General features: G+C 41.5%; 1 protein-coding gene across 1 annotated transcript in view; it reads right to left on the bottom strand.

The window, feature by feature from the left end:
* The window catches only part of LOC117457465 (eukaryotic translation initiation factor 4 gamma 1-like), an 80,744-nt gene that overhangs the window by 5,687 nt on the left and 52,915 nt on the right, over nucleotides 1-22,142 (bottom strand). Inside the window, 15 exon segments of the mRNA XM_071205226.1 lie at nucleotides 1,382-1,463; nucleotides 1,560-1,685; nucleotides 2,097-2,269; nucleotides 3,242-3,369; nucleotides 3,851-4,089; nucleotides 4,287-4,404; nucleotides 6,335-6,449; nucleotides 7,673-8,014; nucleotides 10,814-10,918; nucleotides 12,821-13,057; nucleotides 13,633-13,779; nucleotides 15,224-15,631; nucleotides 16,969-17,190; nucleotides 18,764-18,897; nucleotides 20,885-21,077. Of these exon segments, the coding sequence (XP_071061327.1) occupies nucleotides 1,382-1,463; nucleotides 1,560-1,685; nucleotides 2,097-2,269; nucleotides 3,242-3,369; nucleotides 3,851-4,089; nucleotides 4,287-4,404; nucleotides 6,335-6,449; nucleotides 7,673-8,014; nucleotides 10,814-10,918; nucleotides 12,821-13,057; nucleotides 13,633-13,779; nucleotides 15,224-15,631; nucleotides 16,969-17,190; nucleotides 18,764-18,897; nucleotides 20,885-21,077 (2,769 nt within the window).

The raw sequence follows: 22,142 nt of genomic DNA on the forward strand, positions 1-22,142 counted from the left end.
TCACCATATCAACTGAGTCAGACACACAACACTTTCTCAGTGCAATTCTTTTTCAGAAGAATAAAAACATTCAATGAAACGATGAAATGAATTGAAGTGGGACATCCCCAAATATATATATCCAAAGCTTTAGTATAGCGACCCAGAAACAGAAAATATATTATACTAACATGTATACTACTGGAGAGAGGTCATGGGACAAAACCTTCCCATGACTTTTTACATGACCTATAATAACATTTATTATAAAACGATTGGTCGTCTAACACTTATTTAACGTCTACAAGACTTTGAGTCGTGCTTTTGCGTCAATCTTTGACAAACTCAGTTTTACAGATCCATAAATGGTAGAAATGAAATGTGCTTTGAAGTAAATAACTTGTTAAGAAGCCCCCAGCCATTTCTTAGTATTAAAGGATAGATAATTGACTATAACTAAGAGTTTCTCCCCATTTCTTAGTATTAAAGTATAGATAATTGACTATAATTAAGAGTTTCTCACCATTTCTTAGTATTAAAGGATAGATAATTGACTATAATTAAGAGTTTCTCCCCATTTCTTAGTATTAAAAGGATAGATAATTGACTATAATTAAGAGTTTCTCACCATTTCTTAGTATTAAAGGATAGATAATTGACTATAATTAAGAGTTTCTCACCATTTCTTAGTATTAAAGGATAGATAATTGACTATAATTAAGAGTTTCTCCCCATTTCTTAGTATTAAAGGATAGATAATTGACTATAATTAAGAGTTTCTCACCATTTCTTAGTATTAAAGGATAGATAATTGACTATAATTAAGAGTTTCTCCCCATTTCTTAGTATTAAAGGATAGATAATGGACTAAGAGTTTCTCACCATTTCTTAGTATTAAAGGATAGAAAATTGACTATAATTAAGAGTTTCTCCCCATTTCTTAGTATAAAAGTATAGATAATTGACTATAACTAAGAGTTTCTCCCCATTTCTTAGTATAAAAGTATAGATAATTGACTATAACTAAGAGTTTCTCCCCATTTCTTAGTATTAAAGGATAGATAATTGACTATAATTAAGAGTTTCTCACCATTTCTTTGTATTAAAGGATAGATAATTGACTATAATTAAGAGTTTCTCCCCATTTCTTAGTATTAAAGTATAGATAATTGACTATAATTAAGAGTTTCTCCCCATTTCTTAGTATTAAAGGATAGATAATTGACTATAATTAAGAGTTTCTCCCCATTTCTTAGTATTAAAGGATAGATAATTGACTATAACTAAGAGTTTCTCACAATTTCTTAGTATTAAAGGATAGATAATTGACTATAATTAAGAGTTTCTCACCATTTCTTAGTATTAAAGGATAGATAATTGACTATAATTAAGAGTTTCTTACAATTTCTTTGCACAGTAAGTTGAGGATTTGCACCAGCAGGACTCCGGCTTGGCCCAGAGGAATCAAAGGTTTGGAAATCTCCCTGGAGGAACAAAGGTCAAACACAGGTTAACATCAAGCAGCCAGGAAGGGATGTTCTCCTGCAGATTTGTCCCAATGCGAGGAGGGGGCTTCTAACCTGAAAAGCTCCCCCATGGGGATGCCTCCCTCGTGCAGCATGGGGGAGATCAGCTCTGCCAGGTACAGCCAGATGTGAGGGATGTCGATGGCCATGTCTTCAGCCACCTCCAGGATCTCCTGCAGCCTGAGGACACACAGCGAGGACACATTTAAACGTTTATTTATAGGTGAAGCACAAGTTTAAACGCACTCATGCAATCTTACACAATCTTTTGCAATATTTAATTGTAAAAAGCAATGGGTTTTTTCTTGGGTTTTTTAAAACTTAAATTGAAAATGCGTAACAAAACAGGTGGATTGAAACACCTACACCCCAGTTTCACACGTCTACTCCCTCCAGAGAGTTCAACTGAAACTAACCTCGATCCTCATCTCAAGCTTTGTCGTTTTGAATTGAATGTTTTTTTCAATTGGAAAGTCGTTAAAATAGATGTTTAAGAGGCGTGGGAACCCTCGTGTTTTCTGTGAAGTTGAAGACCCCTTTTACACACGATATACAACATTATAAATACACAATCCTCCCCCCCTCACTGACCCGTTGTAGTACTGCTGCTTGGGCAGAGTGCCGGTTTTGATGAGCTGCTGCAGCAGGAGGCCCATGCGCTCCCGGGCGATGGTGCTGCGCTCCAGCGTCGACTCCAGGCCGGTTTGTACGAAGAGGAAGAGAAGCTGAGTGCTGCTCATCTCATGCACACACTGCAGAGCCTCCTGCGGGGCGGAGAGGACACACAGAGGGGTGTTAGGCTGATAAACTCTGCTTAGTGGCTGTCAGACGGTCATTTTAATGTTATAACAGAGCAATGACACAATCAGAATCGATACCATAATACTTTAATGTTCAGATCAAGTGTGAAATGTGACTTGCATCACAGCAGCTCCATGTGTAACATCAACAGACACATATCAAGACACAAGAAAAACAAACAACATTGAACATAATAGCACAATCAGTGCGAGAAACCCTGCTCAAAGAGCCTTCAGCGAGCATTTGATCTGGATTCAGCTCTGTATTTACTGAGAGGATTGACTGGCTGCTTCAGTCTGACTTTATTCAATCTCCCATTAGATCAGCCGTGTCAAACTCAATTTCATCACGGGCCACATCAGCATTATGGTTGCACTCAAAGGGCCGGTTGTAACTTTAAGACTATATAAAAATACATTTAATATATATAAAATAATGTATTATATTACATGATTACCTCTGCATTGGATTATTATCAGACAGGGTAATAACTCCATAATTAACTAAGTCTGACAGCAGAAGTCTAGGGTAAATAATTGCAAGTCTCTTCAGTGAGAATGTCACAAAATGATTTAAAAAGAAAAGCCAAATTCTGAAAAAAAAAAAAATCAGATTTGAGATGCATTGTGGGACATGTAGTTTATGGGCAATGTGCTTCTGTAAAGTAGCATTCAACCGTATAATAAATATATTCTTTGCAAGCTCTTATGGGGCCACAGAAAAAGAAGTGGGTCTGAGAAGAAGCTGTTGGACAGCCTTATTAGGTTGTTCTAGTATGCTGACTCAAAGTCTCCGACAGGGTTGACCAATCGCTTATTTATGCTAGGAGGCATTTGGTTTAATAACGTACAGTAAGTTATCATGTTATGAACATAAAACCATTTAAAGTAAAAATTGTAATGCAACAACAATATTGCTACTTCTATTTTTCGTACCTTCATGTCGTTGAGGTGCAGATACTCCTCGATGATGGCGGTGGATTTCTTGGTCAGTTCCTCCTCCGTCAGCGTGGGCTTGGTGGAGGCCGGGGGGGGAGGAGGGGTGTCAGTTTTCTCTCGTGTCACTGTTCACACAGAAAGAAAATATGTCATGAATCTCTTAGTCAACTAACTACTCATTTGGTTGATTCATTCAAAAGTTATAAGAGGAGGGGTGTCCGCTTTCTCTCGTGTCACTGTTCACACAGAAACACATATGTCATGTTTTCCATGAACTAGGGAAACCCAGAAAATTGCAGTTTAAACACAAGTTTGACGAAACAAAAACTAAATTGAAAGTATATTTATTTTTAGAAATCTGATTCAACGTTTTGTATAGGTAAAGTGTGTCAAAAAATAATAAATAAAATAAATAAAATAAATAAAATAAATAAAATAAATAAAATAAATAAAATAAATAAAATAAATAAATTAAATAAAATAAATAAAATAAATAAATAAATAAATAAAATAAAATAGTCTTCTGGAACTGTTTGCAGGTTTTCTATGAGCACTGCAATGTATTATTCTTACTATTCTAAGTGTGAATAACTGAAGTCCTCCTACCGTCCTCTTTGCTCCTGGCTCTCTCTCGGCTCCCTCTGTCGTCGGTCATGCTGGCGACGCGGCGGACGGGATCTGCCGACCCGCGCTGCTCCCGCTCGCGGCTCCCCTCGTTCTCCCGGCTGAAGCTGCGCTTGGTGACCTGCAGGCGGTTTCTGTCGCGGTCGTCACGCCGGTCGAACCGGTCGTTGCCGCGGCCCGAGCGATCGAAACGGTCGCCCCGCTCTCGACTCGAGCTGTTTCTGTGGAATCAGAACAAGAAAGATCCTTAATCCAATTACAAGTTACATTATGTGTAATTTGAAACACATTTCCATGACTTTTGAAATGGAAAACACAAAAAAGATTACTTTTACATGCCTGGAAAATTACACTCTAAAGCTTTCTGATCACACGGGTCCGAATACTCTGACAACACTTTCAGTTTCTTGCTGCTCACCTCTGAGGGACTCGTCTGTCTGAGTCCTGAGCAGCCGAGGAGCCGGCGGTCGCCTGCTGTAAGGCGGAGAATCTGTTCCCCGTGTTGGTGGCTGGGCGGCCGGCTGGCTGCTCTGGGCCTGGAGGGGAAACACACCAGAAACAGCACATTATAATACATGTCATTACATTAAAATATATTTTCAAAGCACCTTTAAACTGTTGGAGAAATGGAAAGTTTCAGTCTGGCTTCAAACCAATGCACAGCACTGAAACAGCCCTTTTAAGAGTTTTTAACGATCTGCTCCTAGCCGCCGACTCAGGTAGCCCAGCTGTCCTGGTGCTATTAGACCTAACAGCTGCCTTCGACACAGTGGACCATAGCATCCTGTTGTCACGGCTTGAACAGTCCACTGGCATCATAGGCTCTGCCCTTGCATGGTTCAGGTCCTACCTGACAGACCGCAGTTTTTCAGTGCAGCTAGGTGCCTTCTCCTCTGCAAAGGCCCCTCTTACTTGTGGGGTTCCCCAAGGCTCTATCCTGGGCCCCATCCTCTTTTTATTGTATATACTGCCCCTAGGTTCAATCCTCAGAAAACGTAACATTCCCTTCCACTGCTACGCTGACGATGTTCAGATTGATCTGCCTCTCAAAGGAGATGAAAAACACTCACTACAGCAGTTGATGGATTGCCTGACAGAAATGAAGTCCTGGCTGAGCAGACATGTTCTTAACCTCAACGAGAGCAAGACTGAGGTCATCTTTTTTGGACCCCAATCTCCAGCCTCTTCTGTTGACATTCTGGGTCCTCTTAAACAAACATCCTCCCCTCGGTCATGAATCTTGGAGTGACTTTTACTAACACTTTTAAATTCGACAAGCAGGTCAGCAGCGTGGTGAAATCCTGCTTTTTTAAATTAAGAGTATTGGCCAAAACCAAGTCTTTTTTATCTTTCAAAGACCTGGAGAGAGTTATCAACGCCTTTGTGACCTCGAGACTCGATTATTGCAACGCTCTATACGTGGGTATGGACCAGGCCTAAATTAAACGCCTGCAGCTAGTGCAGAACGCAGCGGCACGTCTCCTCACTGGCCACAAAAAGCGTGACCACATCACCCCACTTCTGGCCTCATTGCACTGGCTTCCAATTTGGTTCCGAATTGATTTTAAAATCCTTTTATTTGTTTTTAAAGCACTAAATGGGCTGGCTCCGGCCTATATAGCTGAACTCCTCCAGCGCTACACCCCAGCCAGAGCGTTATGGTCTGCTGACCAGCTGCTACTGGTAGTGCCTAAAACTAGGCTAAAAACCAGAGGGCACCGAGCCTTCACGGCGGCGGCTGGCCCCAGGCTCTGGAACACTCTGCCCCTCCATGTGAGGTCGGCCCAGACCCTAGGGGTTTTTAAATCAAAACTAAAAACTCACTTCTTCACCCTGGCCTTCTAATCATAGCAGAGCACGACTCATGACACTTCCCTGTGTTTGATTTTTATATTTGCTGTTGTAATTTATTGTCTTCTGTTTACATCGGTAGTAATGTGTTATTTCTTATCTGCATGTGCAGCACTTTGGCTCGACCGAAAATCGTTTTTAAATGTGCTATAAAAATAAAATTTGATTTGATTAAGTACATTTTTTGACATTGTTCTTTCAATGTTTAAGTAATACTTCAATAGTGTTTTCCATTTTCTGAATGTCAATCCATTTTGTTATATCAACCTCTTTTAAACTGCTGGCAAATATAACAATCTGTCCAACAACATCAATGATATGGAACATCCAGGTAGCAAGGCAATGCAGCAGTGGCCTTTTCTGTGTTCTGAGTCTCACTTTTCATTTCCTTTGTTCCGTTCATGGTATGCACAACTTAATGTATAACAATTATTTACAAAACATGTCTCTATAAACACACCGTACCCGGAAAGGAGCTGGGAGATTACCGGCCCTTTTCTCAAAAAGATTAAATAAATGCAACTAGATGGTCTGTCCTTCAAGTTCCCACTTGACAGTTAACGGAAAGAATCTAAACTAAAACATCACGTAATCCCATTGTTCTGGGAAACCTACCGGCTTCTGCAGGTTTAGCAGTGGTGCTGCCCCCGCTGCTGCCCTTCCCCCAGCTGCCAAACATGCCTTTACCACCGGGGCCCAGGACCTGAATGTTGAAGTCAACAGCAGGAGTCTGAAAAACAAAAAATGTGATACAAACATTAATGGGATTTCAACAGATCTTATAATTACCTTTCCCACAGCTAAGTGTTCATTTCTTCAACGAAAACTATAACGAAAAATGTTCGTCAACGACCTGTTTTACATGACTAAGACGAGACGATGACGAGCTAAAAATAGATTCTTGATAATAAAAACTATGACGAAATGTATATTTAGTTTTCGTTGACGATACGGGATTAAGGTGTTAATGGTGGACTATCGGACATTCAAAATGCAGCATATTTTCCCCCAAGTGTCCATCTTGTCTGTCAAAACGCATCTTACGTTTCTAACTTGCAATATCATTATTTCCGCTCTCTTCACTCCAGAAGAGCGATCTCCCTGGCCGTTTCTCAATGTCGAGTAAACCTGCTGCAGAGCCACTATTTCAAGTATACTACGTCATCGAGTGGCGCCGAAGGACTGTTTAAATGCATGTTAAATGCCCAGCATTTGGCGTTACTCGATGACATAGTATACTTGAAATAGTGGCTCTGCAGCCGGTATACTCGACATTGAGAAACGGCCCCTGTGTCTCTCTGTGTGCGGGGGCGTGGCCTAACAGAGGCTGCAGCGGCACACAGAGATCTGCTAGGGACGGAGCGTTCAGAGAGTATAGAGACATTCTACAAGGCTCGACGTGGACAAAGCTCATTTAGTGTTTTCGCGTAAGCGCGTTGACACGAGCAGTCTGTCCAAACAGCTGGCCAAAAGGCGTCACATTCAGTTGGAGAAATGCACAATTTTCGACTTCCTTAACTCGTAGCTCTGTTGCCCCAATTACGATTAACGTTATCACATCAGATGCGCAAAGGTGGGAGAAATACTCAGATCTTGTAAAGTAAAAAAAGTACCAGATTGTAGGAATACTCTGTTCCAGTAAAAGTCCTGCATTCAAAATGTTACTCAAGTGAAAGTAGAAAGCTGTCAAAATGAACACTGAATGTTGATGTAGCTACATACATACTGAGACATTAGTATTAATAATACATTGAATTTTTATAGCGCTTTTCCTAGTGCTCAAAGATTCCTGTAAAGACGTAATACCAAGTCAAACTCAGCCTTTCTAAGAAACTGAAACTAAAACACACTCATGAAACAAACTACAACCTAAATCGTTGAAGGTAGAAAGAAATAACAAAAATCGTATTGAAATCTTGCATTCCTATCCAAGTGAAGCGTCCTTTCTCCTACCTTAGTGATTTTGCTAAGGCGAGAGGTGTCAATGGGTCGGTTTTTGGTGGAGATGGGAACTGTGTTCCAGCCTTCGTCCTGGGGAGCTTGCCCTCGGCCCTGGTTGTCACGGCCCTCACGGCCCCCACGGCCCCCTCGACCTCCTCCGTCGTTCCTTCCTCCGTCGTTCCTTCCTCCGTCGTTCCTTCCTCCGTCGTTTCTGCCTCCGTGGCCTCCTGACGGCTTAGAGATGAAGGCATGCTGCACCTTCATCTGCTCCCGTTGCTCCTCCAGCTCGGCGTCTTTGTGGATTTGCTCGATCGTCTTCGGGCCCTGTTCGCCTCTCCTGGGGACCCACGAGCTCTGGAGGGGAGGAAGTAGAATATAGAGGTTGTCAGAATCAGAATACCTTAGGAAATCCAGTCCACTCTGAAGGGATCTACTGATAGATTTGATAAGGCCGGCAGCCATTGATCACACACAGAGAAGTGCAAGCTGGATTTAACACTTTGAAGATGATTATGTATAGATTTGAGTATTGCTGAAATCTGGGCTACAACAATTTCTAAAGCAATATTGTAGGTGTTGTCTTTTTGTTCTTTTTTGTGTCCATGATGAGAACGTGTACTTATCTCATTATGTTTTAGTTGTTTTCTTTCATGCTGGGGTGGGGGGGTATATTTGATCTGCTTTCTGGCAGTCTGGTTGAAATGTGCACTGTTGCAGCTACAGTATGTATTTGACTGCTCAATGACATTCTGTATAATTATTCTTTATAATGAAAACATAAAAATAAAATAAGAAAGGAATACCTTAATCGTCCCACATAACCGTAAACAAATATTAAAGATGTCGGGACATTGACAGGATTATTTGGGACATGATTTGCTGTGTGTATTGGATCATTAAATGGCTGTCAAAATGTTTACAAATATCAAAATGTTAGTGTGTCCACATCACCGATTCCAACAACATTTTTTAAAGAACATTTGTTTTGATTCTAATATGGGGAAATATTAGGAAAGAAGCAGAAACGTTGATGCTGGCTTTAGATCCAATAGCCGCTTTCACACCAAGTACTTTGCCCTACTTAGTGCCGGCGCTTATACCCCCATGGAACTAAGTACAGATCGCGGTCACACCAGAATAAGTTCCCTGAGGGAAGATTACGCAAATGAAGCCGCTGATGTCACTTGTTCTTCTTCTGCTTTGGTTTTACTGGCAGGCCACAAACCACTTCACGGTGTATAATGCCACCGGAAGTCCCCAGAGTTGGGGACTGGTTGCACTGCGCCCCACCAACGGAGCCCAGCGCCACCCCTGAAATGCAAGGTGTTTGCACCAAATTGCAACTTATCTATATCTACTGACCCTTTTCACATTGAACATGTGCTCTTTTATTAAATAAACTAAACGCTTTCATTTTACGTTGTGAGTTTAGTGTTTTTGACCTTAAGAAACACTGATGCATTAATCAATAACAATAATCCACAGCTCCTCTGTCTCCTCCAGAGGATTTAAAAAAACGATATATCCTAATTGTACTGCACCCAGTTTCCTACATAATTGCTTTCGTTTCTCTTTTGGTTAGGTATTCTTCTTTCTATGTGTCTGTAAGCACCACTTATAACAAAGCAAATTACTCGTAAGTATAAAACTACTTGATAATAAAACTGATTCAGACAGAGCCCACTCTAAAGCTAAACGGCGCTAGCTTAGCATAGCTAGCATGACACAGCACTATAACCGTTACTCTCCAAACAAACCCTCTGAAAATACCCAATAAACAGACATCCCACCAACAGTGAGCTCTTCACAACACCAAAACACAACATCAGTGTATATTCAACATGTATCAACCATAATACTCATCTAGTGTGGGGAGATAATCTGAAATAAGCTAATTAGCTCAAATGCGCGATTGTTGCTAGCTTCAAGTCCAATGTATTAATTAACGGTTGTTAAGCAACAGGCGCCATCTGTTGGACAACCCAGGAACCGTTAGTCTGTGAAACTTGTCATATCCATTACATATGCAACAGGTTCAAAAAACACTCAATACATTAACTCAATTATACTGAAGTATCTCTAATTTCGACCGATGATTCAATAGGCATTTAGCAGTGTTAATGCTGACAAATTAACACTATTGGGACTAAGGTGTTCATGGGGGTAACTGATGAAAACGTCCACATCCTAGTCACTCTTAAAGCTGGCGAAGGCAGTTTTTATTTAGCATTATTGGGCAAAAGCTCCATAATAACCTTCAATAGATTAAAACCTAAGAGGATACAGAGGGTTGAGGTTAGATTCCTCTCTGTCCTAAGTCATATAAAGGTTAGTCTACAGGAAAAGAGATGTGCTATAATGACATATTTAGGACAACCCTGAATTTAGCATTGCAAAGGCTCTTTCAACGTTTTTCTATTACATTTTTCAAAGCTTTTCCTGCAGGATATTCCTTCGTTGAATCAAGCTTTGACCTAAAAAAGTGATGTGCACGTGCAAATAAAAACGCCCTCTCTGAAATGACCTGAAAACAGAGCCGAAGGAGGTGCAGAAGTGTAGTTTTCTCTTAAATTAGAATATACTGAGAGCTTATATTGGAAGTTTTGCTCCAGGAAGGCACAAATAACACTGCCTTGCACAGCTTTAACTCTTCAATGTAGCCTTTTTCCTAGAAAGGCAAGAACAGTGTGTGTGTGTGTGTGTGTGTGTGTGTGTGTGTGTGTGTGTGTGTGTGTGTGTGTGTGTGTGTTTCAAAGTAACATTTGGCCAATGTGCTGACTGTGCAGCTGATGTTAGCTTGTTAAACACTAAAAGAGGTTTTGTAACACTGTGTGGGCGGTGGGCAGCATTCCTTCAGAGAAATAATCTTAAACTGGACTGGCTTCATTACACACACAAGAAAAAACGCCTATTATATATATATATTATATTCTGGTCATATGCCTTTAACGGTTTGTCTTGTTTGTTAAGTTGTGATCATTGGTTTTTTATACTTAGTTTTCCAGGCGTGTATCTCCCATACCCAGAACTACTAATAAGAAAGTAAATCATCCTTAAATTGACTTAGAGCCGTCTTTGTTTCTTAGTTTAAACAATACCCGTTAGCCTATAATAAAAACATATAAAAACGACTCTTGTTGTGCTAGTGTTTACCCGTCGAAGGTCCAGCACGTCCTGCAGCATGAAGCGGATCCTGGAGCTGGTCTTCTTGTCCTTTATGATTTTCTCCATCTGATTAAAGTACTGGTCCATACGAGGCTAAGGAACAAACACAGCAGGGTGAGTACATCGTCCACAAAACATGATCCAACTACACATTCACCAGCATGCATATACTGTTGGCACGTGATTCGTACAGCTGCCTCAAACAAAACCCTTTTTACCCAATTGCAATTGTTTGTTTGAATGTTAACTTCTATAGGTTAAAGTAGAATGATAACACTTCTAGGGGTGTAACGGTATCCGTATTCGTCCCGTACCGTCACGGTTCGGCACATGCAGTCACACGGCAAATACGCCTTTTTTTACGAGTGGGAAAAAAGTCTGTCACTCAGGGCAGTATTACACTATATATAATCCAGGGGGAGGTATTGCGTCTAAAAGCCAGCCGCCCGTAAATAACAAATGAAGAACAAGAACACAACAAAACGAACACAATACATGAAGAAGAAAAGTTAGCAGCTACGGCGAGTTCACACAACACACAGGAGCTAGAAGACCCAGCTGCTTCTTTTAAATTAGATGTGTGGGAACATGTCGGGTTCCCTGTGGACTACAACAACGATGGGGTGCGAGTTGTGGATCAGACGAGGACGGTGTGTCGGCGTTGTTCGACAGCGTGCGGTATGCTAGTGGTAACACGTCAAACATGCTCAGTCACATCCGAGTCAGTCTCAGTCCGCAGCGAGAGGGCTTTCTCGACGGCAGGTGCCATAGTTACCGCCAACAGATCTGCCCTCACTGCTGACAACGTAGACTAACTCGTCTTTCTGAAGAACAACTTGAAAATAGAGTAAAGCTCGAGTACCTTTATTTAGGCATAATGGCCTCACACACTCACGAGTTAATTACACATGTTAGACATTGCTCCTAAAGGTACAGATTGTATTTATTTTATAGTTATTATTGTATTTATTTTATATTTTGACATCAGGAGATGTTATACAGTTCTGTATTGCCTTTTATTGATTGCGATTCAAACACTTTCTTATTATTTATTTTAATAATTTCAAGACATTCTTTTTAGTTGTTCAGCTTATTGAACCTCTTAGTTTGACATCAGCCATTATAAATAATATGGCCATCCGAGTGTTACTGTTTGTTTTGAACTGTAATACAGTTAATGATTCCAAATGTTAGAGTTCCTTATTTTCATACCAAAACTTTCACTACTGTTACAAATAAATAACGGCAAAAAAAAAAAATGCATTTGGTACTTTTCCTTGTTGTACCGAAACCGTACCGTACCGTGATCCCCAAATCGAGGTACGAACCGAACCGTGACTTCTGTGAACCGTTACACCCCTAAACACTTCACATTTTGATGGTTTACACAGACTTTGGGATCCATCCATCTTCTCCGCTTATCCGTGGTCGGGTCTCGGGGGTAGCAGTTCCAGCAGAGAGCCCCAAACGTCCCTTTCCCCTCATCAACCAGCTCTGACTGGGGGGTCCCAAGGCGCTCCCAGGCCAGCGAAGAGATATAATCCCTCCACCTGGTCCTAGGTCTACCCCTTGGTCTCCTCCCAGCTGGACGTGCCTGGAACACCTCCCTAGGGAGGCGCCCAGGTGGCATCCTAACTAGGTGCCCGAACCACCTCAACTGGCTCCTTTTGACGCGAAGGAGGAGCGGCTCAACTCCGAGTCCCTCCCTGATGACCGAACTTCTCACCTTATCCCTAAGGGAGACGCCAGCCACCCTGCGGAGGAAACCCATCTCGGCCGCTTGTATCCGCGATCTCGTTCTTTGGGTCATGACCCATCCTTCATGACCGTAGGTGAGGGTAGGAACGAACATGGCCCGGACTTTGGGATCATTAATACAAATTCTTTGCTAAGGTGGGACATTTGTTTCATCTGGATTCTTGTATACCAGCGGTTTCCAAAACAAAACACGAAATTGCTCATTGAGGAATAGTTTAGTCTAAATGCACTTCGTACCTTGGCCTTCTCGAAGTCGAGGTCCTTTCCGATGGTGGACAGCAGTCTGCAGAGGCACTCCAGAGACTCTTCGTCGTGGTTCTTCAGCAGCTTCACGATGCAGTCGTGCATGATGACCTCTGTGAGCATTTTCAGCTTGAACAGCTCTCCGATGAACTTCATGTTGCCCATCGAGCGCCTGCGGGCGTTGTCTTTCTCGCGCTGCAGCTGCTCAGTGAGACGCTGCTTCTCCTCCGGCTGCAGGAGGAACAAAGTCACGGGGAAGGGAAGAGATGTTAGCGGATTGAATAATCTGACAATAATATAAATCTGGTCAAATGTGGGTTTCGAAACGGATAAATATATATTTTTTAAAGGTTACTGAAGAATGTGCAATAAAAAGATCAAATACAAAAATAATATTTATATAAACACAATTAAAAATATGCAATAAAAATGTTAAATTATTAAATAAATAAAACGTGCTTAAACACAAGAAAATGTGCAATAAAAATAAATGTAATAAATAATTAATTAATAAAGATATTTAAGTGATATGGGTAAGTAAGATGTCCAATAAAAAGGTAAACATGTGCACAGTGTAATACCATTTACAAAATATGTAGTTTTTATGTGTATTACTAAGATTTTTTCCAGAATTACACAGGTTTAAAAAGGGTTTAAAGTGCCAGTCTGTTAACTCATAATGGCTTCCCTCTGATTTATGTTCACCTTCAAATACTCCCCACACACATACAAAAGAAAACGCCAAGATCACTTCTTTTGTGCATAAACAAAGACCCTAAATTGAGATTGTTTAGGCAGTACTGTACCACTGTGGCAGCATCCAGCTCTTTCTGCTTCCTCTCGAAGATCTCGTCGTCAACTTGGTCCTTTTCGAACTCCTTCTGGCATCGGTTTAGCAGCAGCTTGCGGAAATTCACAGTGACTCCCGGCTTATCTGTGGTTTCAACTTTAAGCTGGAAAATAGAACAGCAAACACACACAATTAAAGAGTATTACCATACACGTGCACTCCGCTCTGCATCAGCCAAACAGCTCGCTGCACCCGCACTGCGAGGGGGACCCAAGTTCCCATCAGCAGAAACACGTGGGTTTGCTATCCTGGCTCCAAGATGGTGGCATGAGCTCCCCATTGAAATCAGGACGGCAGAAAGCTCACACCTTCCAGACTGAAAACTCATCTCTTTCGACTCCACCTCGAGCGATAGAACTGCTAACAAAGCACTTATATACTAACAAAGGGCTGGCTTCTCTAAAGCCAGTTGAGTAGCACTTGAAATGTTTGGCTCTATGAAACCTGATGTACTTTATGATTCTGTTTTCTTCAAGGTTGTATCTTCTTGGTCGAACGCACTTCCTGTAAGTCGCTTTGGATAAAGCGTCAGCTAAAAGCAATGTAATGTAAAGCCATTTTACCGCCTCTGGCATCTCATCAAATATGTCTTAAAAAGTTGTATAGATAGTCATACTACATATATGTATTAAGAAAAACAGTATTTTGTTGCATCTTGTCCTTTTTTCAAGACTGAACATTAGTTTTAATGAACAGATCTTTGGCTGTTTGCTTGCGGAAGTGGAAGCAAATTAATCTGTGTACGAAATTCTATATTTTTTATCAGTGGTTAGTTTCCAGAGGGGTCAGAAGCTCATATAGCTTATATTTGTGTTTGAATCACAAATGAGAATTCTCTCTTTAGAAACTCTTTATTTTTTAATATGTTGTTTTATTATGTTTTTTTTTATTGAATGATCAAAATATTCTAGTCATATGCGGTTTGTCTTGTAGTATGTCAATTCCTTTGATCATTATTTTGTTATACTTAATAGTTTTCCTGGCTTGTATCTCCCATACCCAGAAGTACGCATACGAAATTAAATCATCCTTAAATTGACTTAGGAGCTGTTTAAACAATACCCGTCAGCCTATAATAAAAACACATAAAAACTACTCTTGTTGCTTATATTTATATACGTTATTTGTCGTCAAAGCTACAGACAGAGCCGAGCCCGATAGTGTCAAAAAGTGCACATCTGTATAGAAAGACCCTGACAACAACAGCCCTTAAGTGAACAAGTCAGCTTACTCAACACTAATCCCATCTTTTACCTTAAGAAATATTTTCCAAAATGCGGCAGAACACAAAAAAAGCTCGTGTTTATTTCCACGTTATTTGCTGTCAAAGTTACAGAAAGACTTTGTGTCAACACACCACTGAGCTCTGTGTAGAAGTGTAATATCAGATTATTTTCTTCTCCCTGCTCCTTCTCGGGTACGGTGTGTTTATAGAGAAATGTTTTGTCAATAATTGTTATCCATTACTATGTTATACAATAACTTTTGTTCAAATCAAAATGAAATGAAAACACGTTAACAACAATCATCGGCTTGGCACCACTTACCCCCATGAGGCAGCGGCACATGTTGGCGTAGGCCACGGAGAAGTTGGGCTCAGCGATGGCCTTCTCGAAGGTCAGATCGATGACTCCTTTCAATCTCTCCTCCGTGTCGATGGTGAGATCGGTCACCATCTTCATGAGCTGCTGAAACTTCTGCGGGGTGAGTTTGTTGAGGATGCTGCGAACACTTTTAAACAGCTCCTGGGTCTTCCCGTGCTCCGAGTCGTCGCTCTCGCTCTCGACCTCCACGCGGGTTTTCTTCGTCGAAGGTTTCCACGCCTTCTCCGCCTTGTTCAGCTGAATGTCATCGCTCAGAGACATGGTGGTGAAGACCTTCCTCGGCTTTTCGCGCTGCATCTGCGCCGAGCGGCGAGGACCCCCGACACCCATACCCATACCCATACCTGGAGGCTGAGAGGAGACGGAGATGTTTAATTCATTCATGGGCGACAAGGATTACAATTTAAATGTTATTGCAATATGTAGAACACATTTATTTATGGTTTTGTAATTATCAACCGCACTGATGTACAATAACTTACTTATTGACTTGCTTACATGTTGTACTGCCTTGACCGTATCGTTATGTTAATGTTGTATTGTTTTGTAAGCGTATTGTTCAATGTAGCATAGGTTACTTTATATATTTAAAGTGTTAGCTTGTATTGTCTTCTACTGTCCGTTATGTGTGATTGCACCATCAGGAATGCTTGGAATTTCTCTGCGTAGTGACAATAAAGGAATCTAATCTAAATATGGAATAGTGCAAGATTTAGTGCACGATATTTGATGAGGGCTAAGTATTGGGGCTGTCGAAGGTCGAAGTTGTCGAAGTTAACCTTAAAGGTTTCCATCTTAAGCTTTGTTAGTTCGTTTCGTAAAGGACGAAATGTAATAATATTTAGAAAACGGACAAGTCAAATCAAGCAATCTGATTGGTCGATAGCGTTTTTGCGGACCGTTTTGATTACAGATTTGAAAACATCGCTGCTTGCTTTAAAAGTAGCACAATTCATGATGTCAGACCTTGGAAAGTATCTAGATATCCCTGCCCTGATGCCAAAGGAACTGCACACTGAATGTTTTGCCGTCTGATGTCTATGTCTGGACCGCTGCGTAAAAAGGAGGGTTTCTGCCCCGTTACTTCTCCGCTGTTTTCTTGTCCCAGTATGAAAAGCAAACTGCAGGCAGTTTGCTTTTCAGCCCAACTGTATAGTTTTTCTCAGATGCGGAGGGATACTGACTTGTTGTGAAAAGTAACTACAATTCTACCCGTGGTATACGCTCAGTATATCACGGCTAAGAACCAATCCGATTGCTTGATTTGACGTGGCCGTTTTTTTTTGGTGCTAAACCTCTAAAAAAGATAACATTTTCACTTTCGGCATCAATCTTGATACAGGGTACTTATTATATGTTATACTTTGGATTCCTAAAGCTTTTAGTCTACCATCCCATCATTCAAGGGTGGTTTTCACTATAAGTAATGTTTTTTTTTTTTGGACGGACACAATAATTTACATTTTTTTTTTACTATGTTCAATCTGAATTTACTTTAAAATAAAAAACATCTATATTGATTCTGACTTTTCTACATCCAACTCACAGGTTTATCCTTGCTTTGAGAACAAAGATTATTAATGTAACCCTTTTAGAAGTGAAGATATGGGCATTTGTTCTGGGAATGTCCTTTTCGAGGCTGAGGCCTGAAAAACAGGCTCAGGGCTGAACAGGTTAAGAAAACTTACAGGTCCTCTCCTTTCTTCTCTTCCTCCTCCTCCTCCTCCTTCTCTTCCATCTCTTCCATCTCTTCCTTCTCTTCCTCCTCCTCCACCACCTCCACCTCCACCACCTCCTCCTCCTCCCATGTTAGGTCTGCCGAGGTTAGCGAAGGAAGGCGTGAAGTCGGGGCCAGAGATCATTTCTTTCATACGACTGGGGTCCAGTTGGCGCAGAGGGGCCTTGTTTGCCTGAAAAAATAAGTAAAAACCGAATGAGATTTTCTCCAAGATGTCATCTTGATGCAACATGATATCCTGCTTTATATTGTGTCTAAAGCCCTTCCATAGTGTTTTATTGTCAGAGTAGGCTCATCAAGGCGTCTGTGTCCATGCTTTATTGGTATATTGTCAGACTTCATGCCAATAATTCAGGAATAATGGTTTCATAAGGAAAAAAACCCCCTGATTTCTCTCACCGGTTCGCTATGTGTGACGGAGCGGATCACAGAGTAACCGACTCCGCCACTGACAGCCGGCGGCACACAAACATTTCCCGCTCTCTTCCGTTCGTCAATAAATAAGATTAAATCGTCCCTTTCTCCCTCTCCCTTTCTGTAGCGCGACCATGAGTGCACGCTTGTGACTCATACTTTAACTATAGTACACGATACTTACGTGACGGGCCGTCTCCCCGGCAAAGGGGAATGTGGAAAAGACGGAGGCGCATCACTTCCGTGGTTTAAATAGGATGCCATGAACCATGCAATTTATTATTTATTTCGCGTTAATTAATGATGGGGGATGATTGTGTTAGGAGATAGTTAACCTGTTTATGTCGGATAGTTTTTCTCATGTTTGAGGGGTTAAAATTATGTGTTTTTGAATGAATTGTGTAACCGGTTGACGGTAAGCCTGTGGGGAGGGGCTATGGGTTCATAAGGGACGGTGTTGGCTAACAGCTAGAATGTGTTTACTCCATGAGTGATAGACAACCTTATTTGGTAACTTTGATTTAGTTTATTTAAGTTATACTGTTTCACTTTAATCAAACAGTACATTTGTTTTGTTGCGGTTATAAATAAAGTTTTGGAGCTTAAATCAAACGACTAAGCCTATGTTTTCAAACGGACAAATAGAACTCCGTCACACTATGCATTTCTTTATTACGAAACCACACGGGTATTTGTTGAAAAGCATAACCTCCCTTCACATTTACTGCCTCTCGGGATGGGAATTTGAAAGCAAATGTATATCCGACCACCAAAAAAACGGTTAACCGATTAATGCAGCTATTCAATACTCATTCTTGTTTAAGAATATGAGCATGTCTACTCAGCGGAGAGGCGGGTGCGGAGACGATTCACAGTCAGGCCAGCTGGAGAGAAGACCCTCTCCGCTGGAATTTGGGCATAAGATGAGGTTTGAGTCTGCGTGGTCTGCGAGTAGGGAGGGGCAGCAGCCGTATCATTGGCTAGAACTAGCTAGATCTGATGGATTTGGACATGAACGCGAGTGAAGTATAACCGGACGCGAGAGAGAGATCAGCCCGCTGTGAGGGACCGGTGAGCGGAGAAAAACACACCTTTAGACCTGACACACTTAGCTATGGCACTGGCGTATACATTGAATTATTCCATTTGATAATATGTAATCAACTTAAGCAAAACATTTAAAAAAATATTCATAACTCATCGCATACCTGAATAATTTCGAATATTCGATTAATCGTTCCCATCCCTAACTGCCTCCATGGTTTTACATATCGACATAGGAGAAACTATGCACCACTGTGTGTATGTGTTTTAGTGCGAGGGGTTTGCACCTGGTCCAGGACGACATCACTGATGGCTGGCAGACCCTCGGGCTTGTTCATGCTGGCGGACATGAACTGGAAACCCAGAAGAAACTTTCTGTCGTAGTGCTTCTTCTGCTCTGGGTCGATCGGCTTCCAATTTTCTAAAAGAGAAACCAAAACGGAAAGATTACCAGAACATTCGTTTATTGAAAACATCTGAAACTCACTCCCACAACGCAACAACCACCACTGTTCAAAACTCACCTTTTTCAGACTGGCTTTTAATGTGTGATTATTGATGTGTTCTTATGTTGTTTTATACGCTTGATTTCTAATTCAAATGTGTATCTTTTTACCATTGTAAAGGGTCTTTAAGCACCTGATAAAAGCGCTGACATGTGTATCACTAACAAGGACTGTAGCCAATACTTCATTCATAACATTGACTTTTCAAAATCCTACACAGCTTGTTTTTGCAGATTAAGATCAAAATGTCTCTAACTCGAGAGCATTGTGAAGTCAAAATGCACTGAACAAATATCAAATCATTTGCAAAATTCACCACAATCTATCAAGTATACTCAGTATTGGCCTATCCAGCCTTGCAGTGGGTGGTTTGTGAACTACCTCTCTGAAAGGTCCCATGTGTTCATTTTGATGGACTGTCTTCTGAGTGGTTGAACATTGCTAATGGTGTTCCTCAAGGCTCTGTTTTAGGACCACTTTTATTCTCCATATATATTAACAGCGTAGGTGATAATGTGGATGAAGCTACTTTACATTTTTATGCGGATGATACTGTGATGTATTGTTCAGGTCCCTCCATTCAGGAGGCTGTTGTTAAATTACAGGCTGTTTTTAACACTATTCAGACTCAGCTCTCTGAATTAAAGCTTCTTTTAAATGTGGATAAAACCAAGGTAATGCTCTTTTCTAAAGCCAAAAAGACCTATATATATATATCCTATATCAATGGAACTGCTCGAGTCTTGATAGATTGAGTGGGGAAGTTCATGAGCTCTTTCTAGAGGGTTATCAAGAATAACTTCTATCCAATGACCTTCTCCCTCTCTGTCTGTGTCTTCTCTTGTTCCGATTAACCCAGCCACATCTTTCTTCTTGTTTTGTATCTATATCTACGCCGGGACCCGGAGTCGAGGCTGATCCTCTTGCTGTAGTCCTGTGTCCTAGATCCTCTATCCTGAGTTCTGGATTAAGTTGTGGACTTCGGGTCGTGGCTGAACCCGTCTCTGCGGTCCTGCCTTGGGTCTTGTCATGCTGCTTCCCTGATGGCTTCCTCAGGATTGTAGCTGACATCCTCGTGGATTCATCTTCTCATTACAGACACATGCATTTCCTAACATTCGTCTATATGCTGTCAAATGTATTACCTCTTCCATTTACACACGGCATCTATTGCACGTCTGTCCGTCCTGGGAGAGGGATCCCTCCTCTGCTGCTCTCCCTGAGGTTTCTCCCATGTTCCCTTAAACTGTGGGTTTTCTCTGGAAGCGTTTCCTTGTACGATGTGAGGGTCTAAGGACAGAGGGTCTAAGGATAGAGGGTCTAAGGATAGAGGGTCTGAGGACAGAGGGTCTGAGGACAGAGGGTCTGAGGACAGAGGGTCTGAGGACAGAGGGTCTGAGGACAGAGGGTCTGAGGACAGAGGGTCTGAGGACAGAGGGTCTGAGGACAGAGGGTCTGAGGACAGAGGGTCTAAGGACAGAGGGTCTGAGGACAGAGGGTCTGAGGACAGAGGGTCTGAGGACAGAGGGTCTGAGGACAGAGGGTCTAAGGACAGAGGGTCTGAGGACAGAGGGTCTGAGGACAGAGGGTCTGAGGACAGAGGGTCTAAGGACAGAGGGTGTCGTTTTTCTCATACTGATATTCTGAACAATCTGTGTTGTCGTATTTGCTGTAAAGTGTCTCTACTGTAGGCTATTTTTATTTTATGTACAGCACTTTGGCTCCACCAAACATCGCTTATAAATGTGCTATATAAATAAAACTTGATTTGATACATCATGCTCTACCATCACATAACCATCCTTTTCCACTGAGCAGTCCGGTAACACACGCCACTCCCAGGTGTTTAACAAAGCAAACACAATCGTAGATTAGATGGCCGCTCAAGGTTCAGAGACCCACCCTCTTTGTACTGGTACTTCTTGTCAGGGTTGTTGGGATCCGGCTTGGTGTTTTCAGCGTCCATCTTGCCCTCTTTGTCCTCCTTGTCCTCCCAGGTCATATCCGGATCCTCTGGGGCAGGAGTGGAGACGACGGGGGGCTTGGTCTCTGGAACGGGGGTTGGTTCAGGCTCAGGAGGAACCACGACCTGCTCCTGCTGGAAAGAAGGGAGAAAAGGTCAGACTAGGGCTGAACGATATTGTAAAAAACTGACATTGCGATATTTTTCTCCAGGACCTTTACCTAATTTTCCATGACCAAAAAAATTACTCTTTCTCAGCGGCACCACTGAAAATGGTTTATTTGAACATGGAACAGGAAAATAAGGTCTGCATGAAACTTGTTGTGCCGATCTACAACAAATCAAACTTACTAGCTTCCACACGCTGAAGCAACTGAAACCTCTCCATGCAAAACACCTCGTCAGTTAAATGCCATTTTACGTTTCATTACTATACAGTATGTATTATCATTATAGTATTACTATTTTGGCGATTAGATAAAATATAAATTATATTTGATGCAACTTTAGTTACATTTCCATGACTTTTCCAGAACGTTGGGAAAAATATTGTTTTTCAAAACGTTTCCAGGGCCTGGAATTAGCTTTTTGAATTTCCATGACCTTTCCCGGTTTTCAATGACCGTAAGAACCCTGGTACATATTATGTGAGAATGGTGGTGTTCCTGTGGGGGGAGGGGAGACCAGGTGCATGTTGGGAAATAGCATTGTTCCAGTGGATGAAGGGGGAGGGGTGTCTAAAGTCAAAGGTGAATCTTGATTGGGCCAAATTTGACCTCGAGTCACCCAGAACAATTCTGCCGGGTCTCCCCAGACCCCAACACCAAACTATACACTTATTCAGAGACCTTCAGACTTGACTAAAATTGTCCAAATCAGTTTGTAGTGTTTATATATCTGTTGTGGAGGATATCATAAAGCCTTGTTCCGATACAAAAACTAGAGCGTAGATATTATATAATGTGAACTTGTCATGGGAGACCCGAACAGAACATAAGGGTTAATCGATCAGTTGAATTAAGCGATGCAATCTGTAAAACTGAATACCTTTACAAAGATTCATATAAAAGCACCTCGTTAAGTCTTAACAGAGAGAAATAAGTCATTTAGCATCAAATGAGGGAACGTTGAGGTGACTGTGGGGATCATAAAACGTTTTACAAGCTTTGAAATGAATTATTAACTGCATTCCTGCAC

The sequence above is a fragment of the Pseudochaenichthys georgianus genome, chromosome 13 (assembly GCF_902827115.2).
Source record: "Pseudochaenichthys georgianus chromosome 13, fPseGeo1.2, whole genome shotgun sequence".
NCBI classification, from domain to species: Eukaryota; Metazoa; Chordata; class Actinopteri; order Perciformes; family Channichthyidae; genus Pseudochaenichthys; species Pseudochaenichthys georgianus.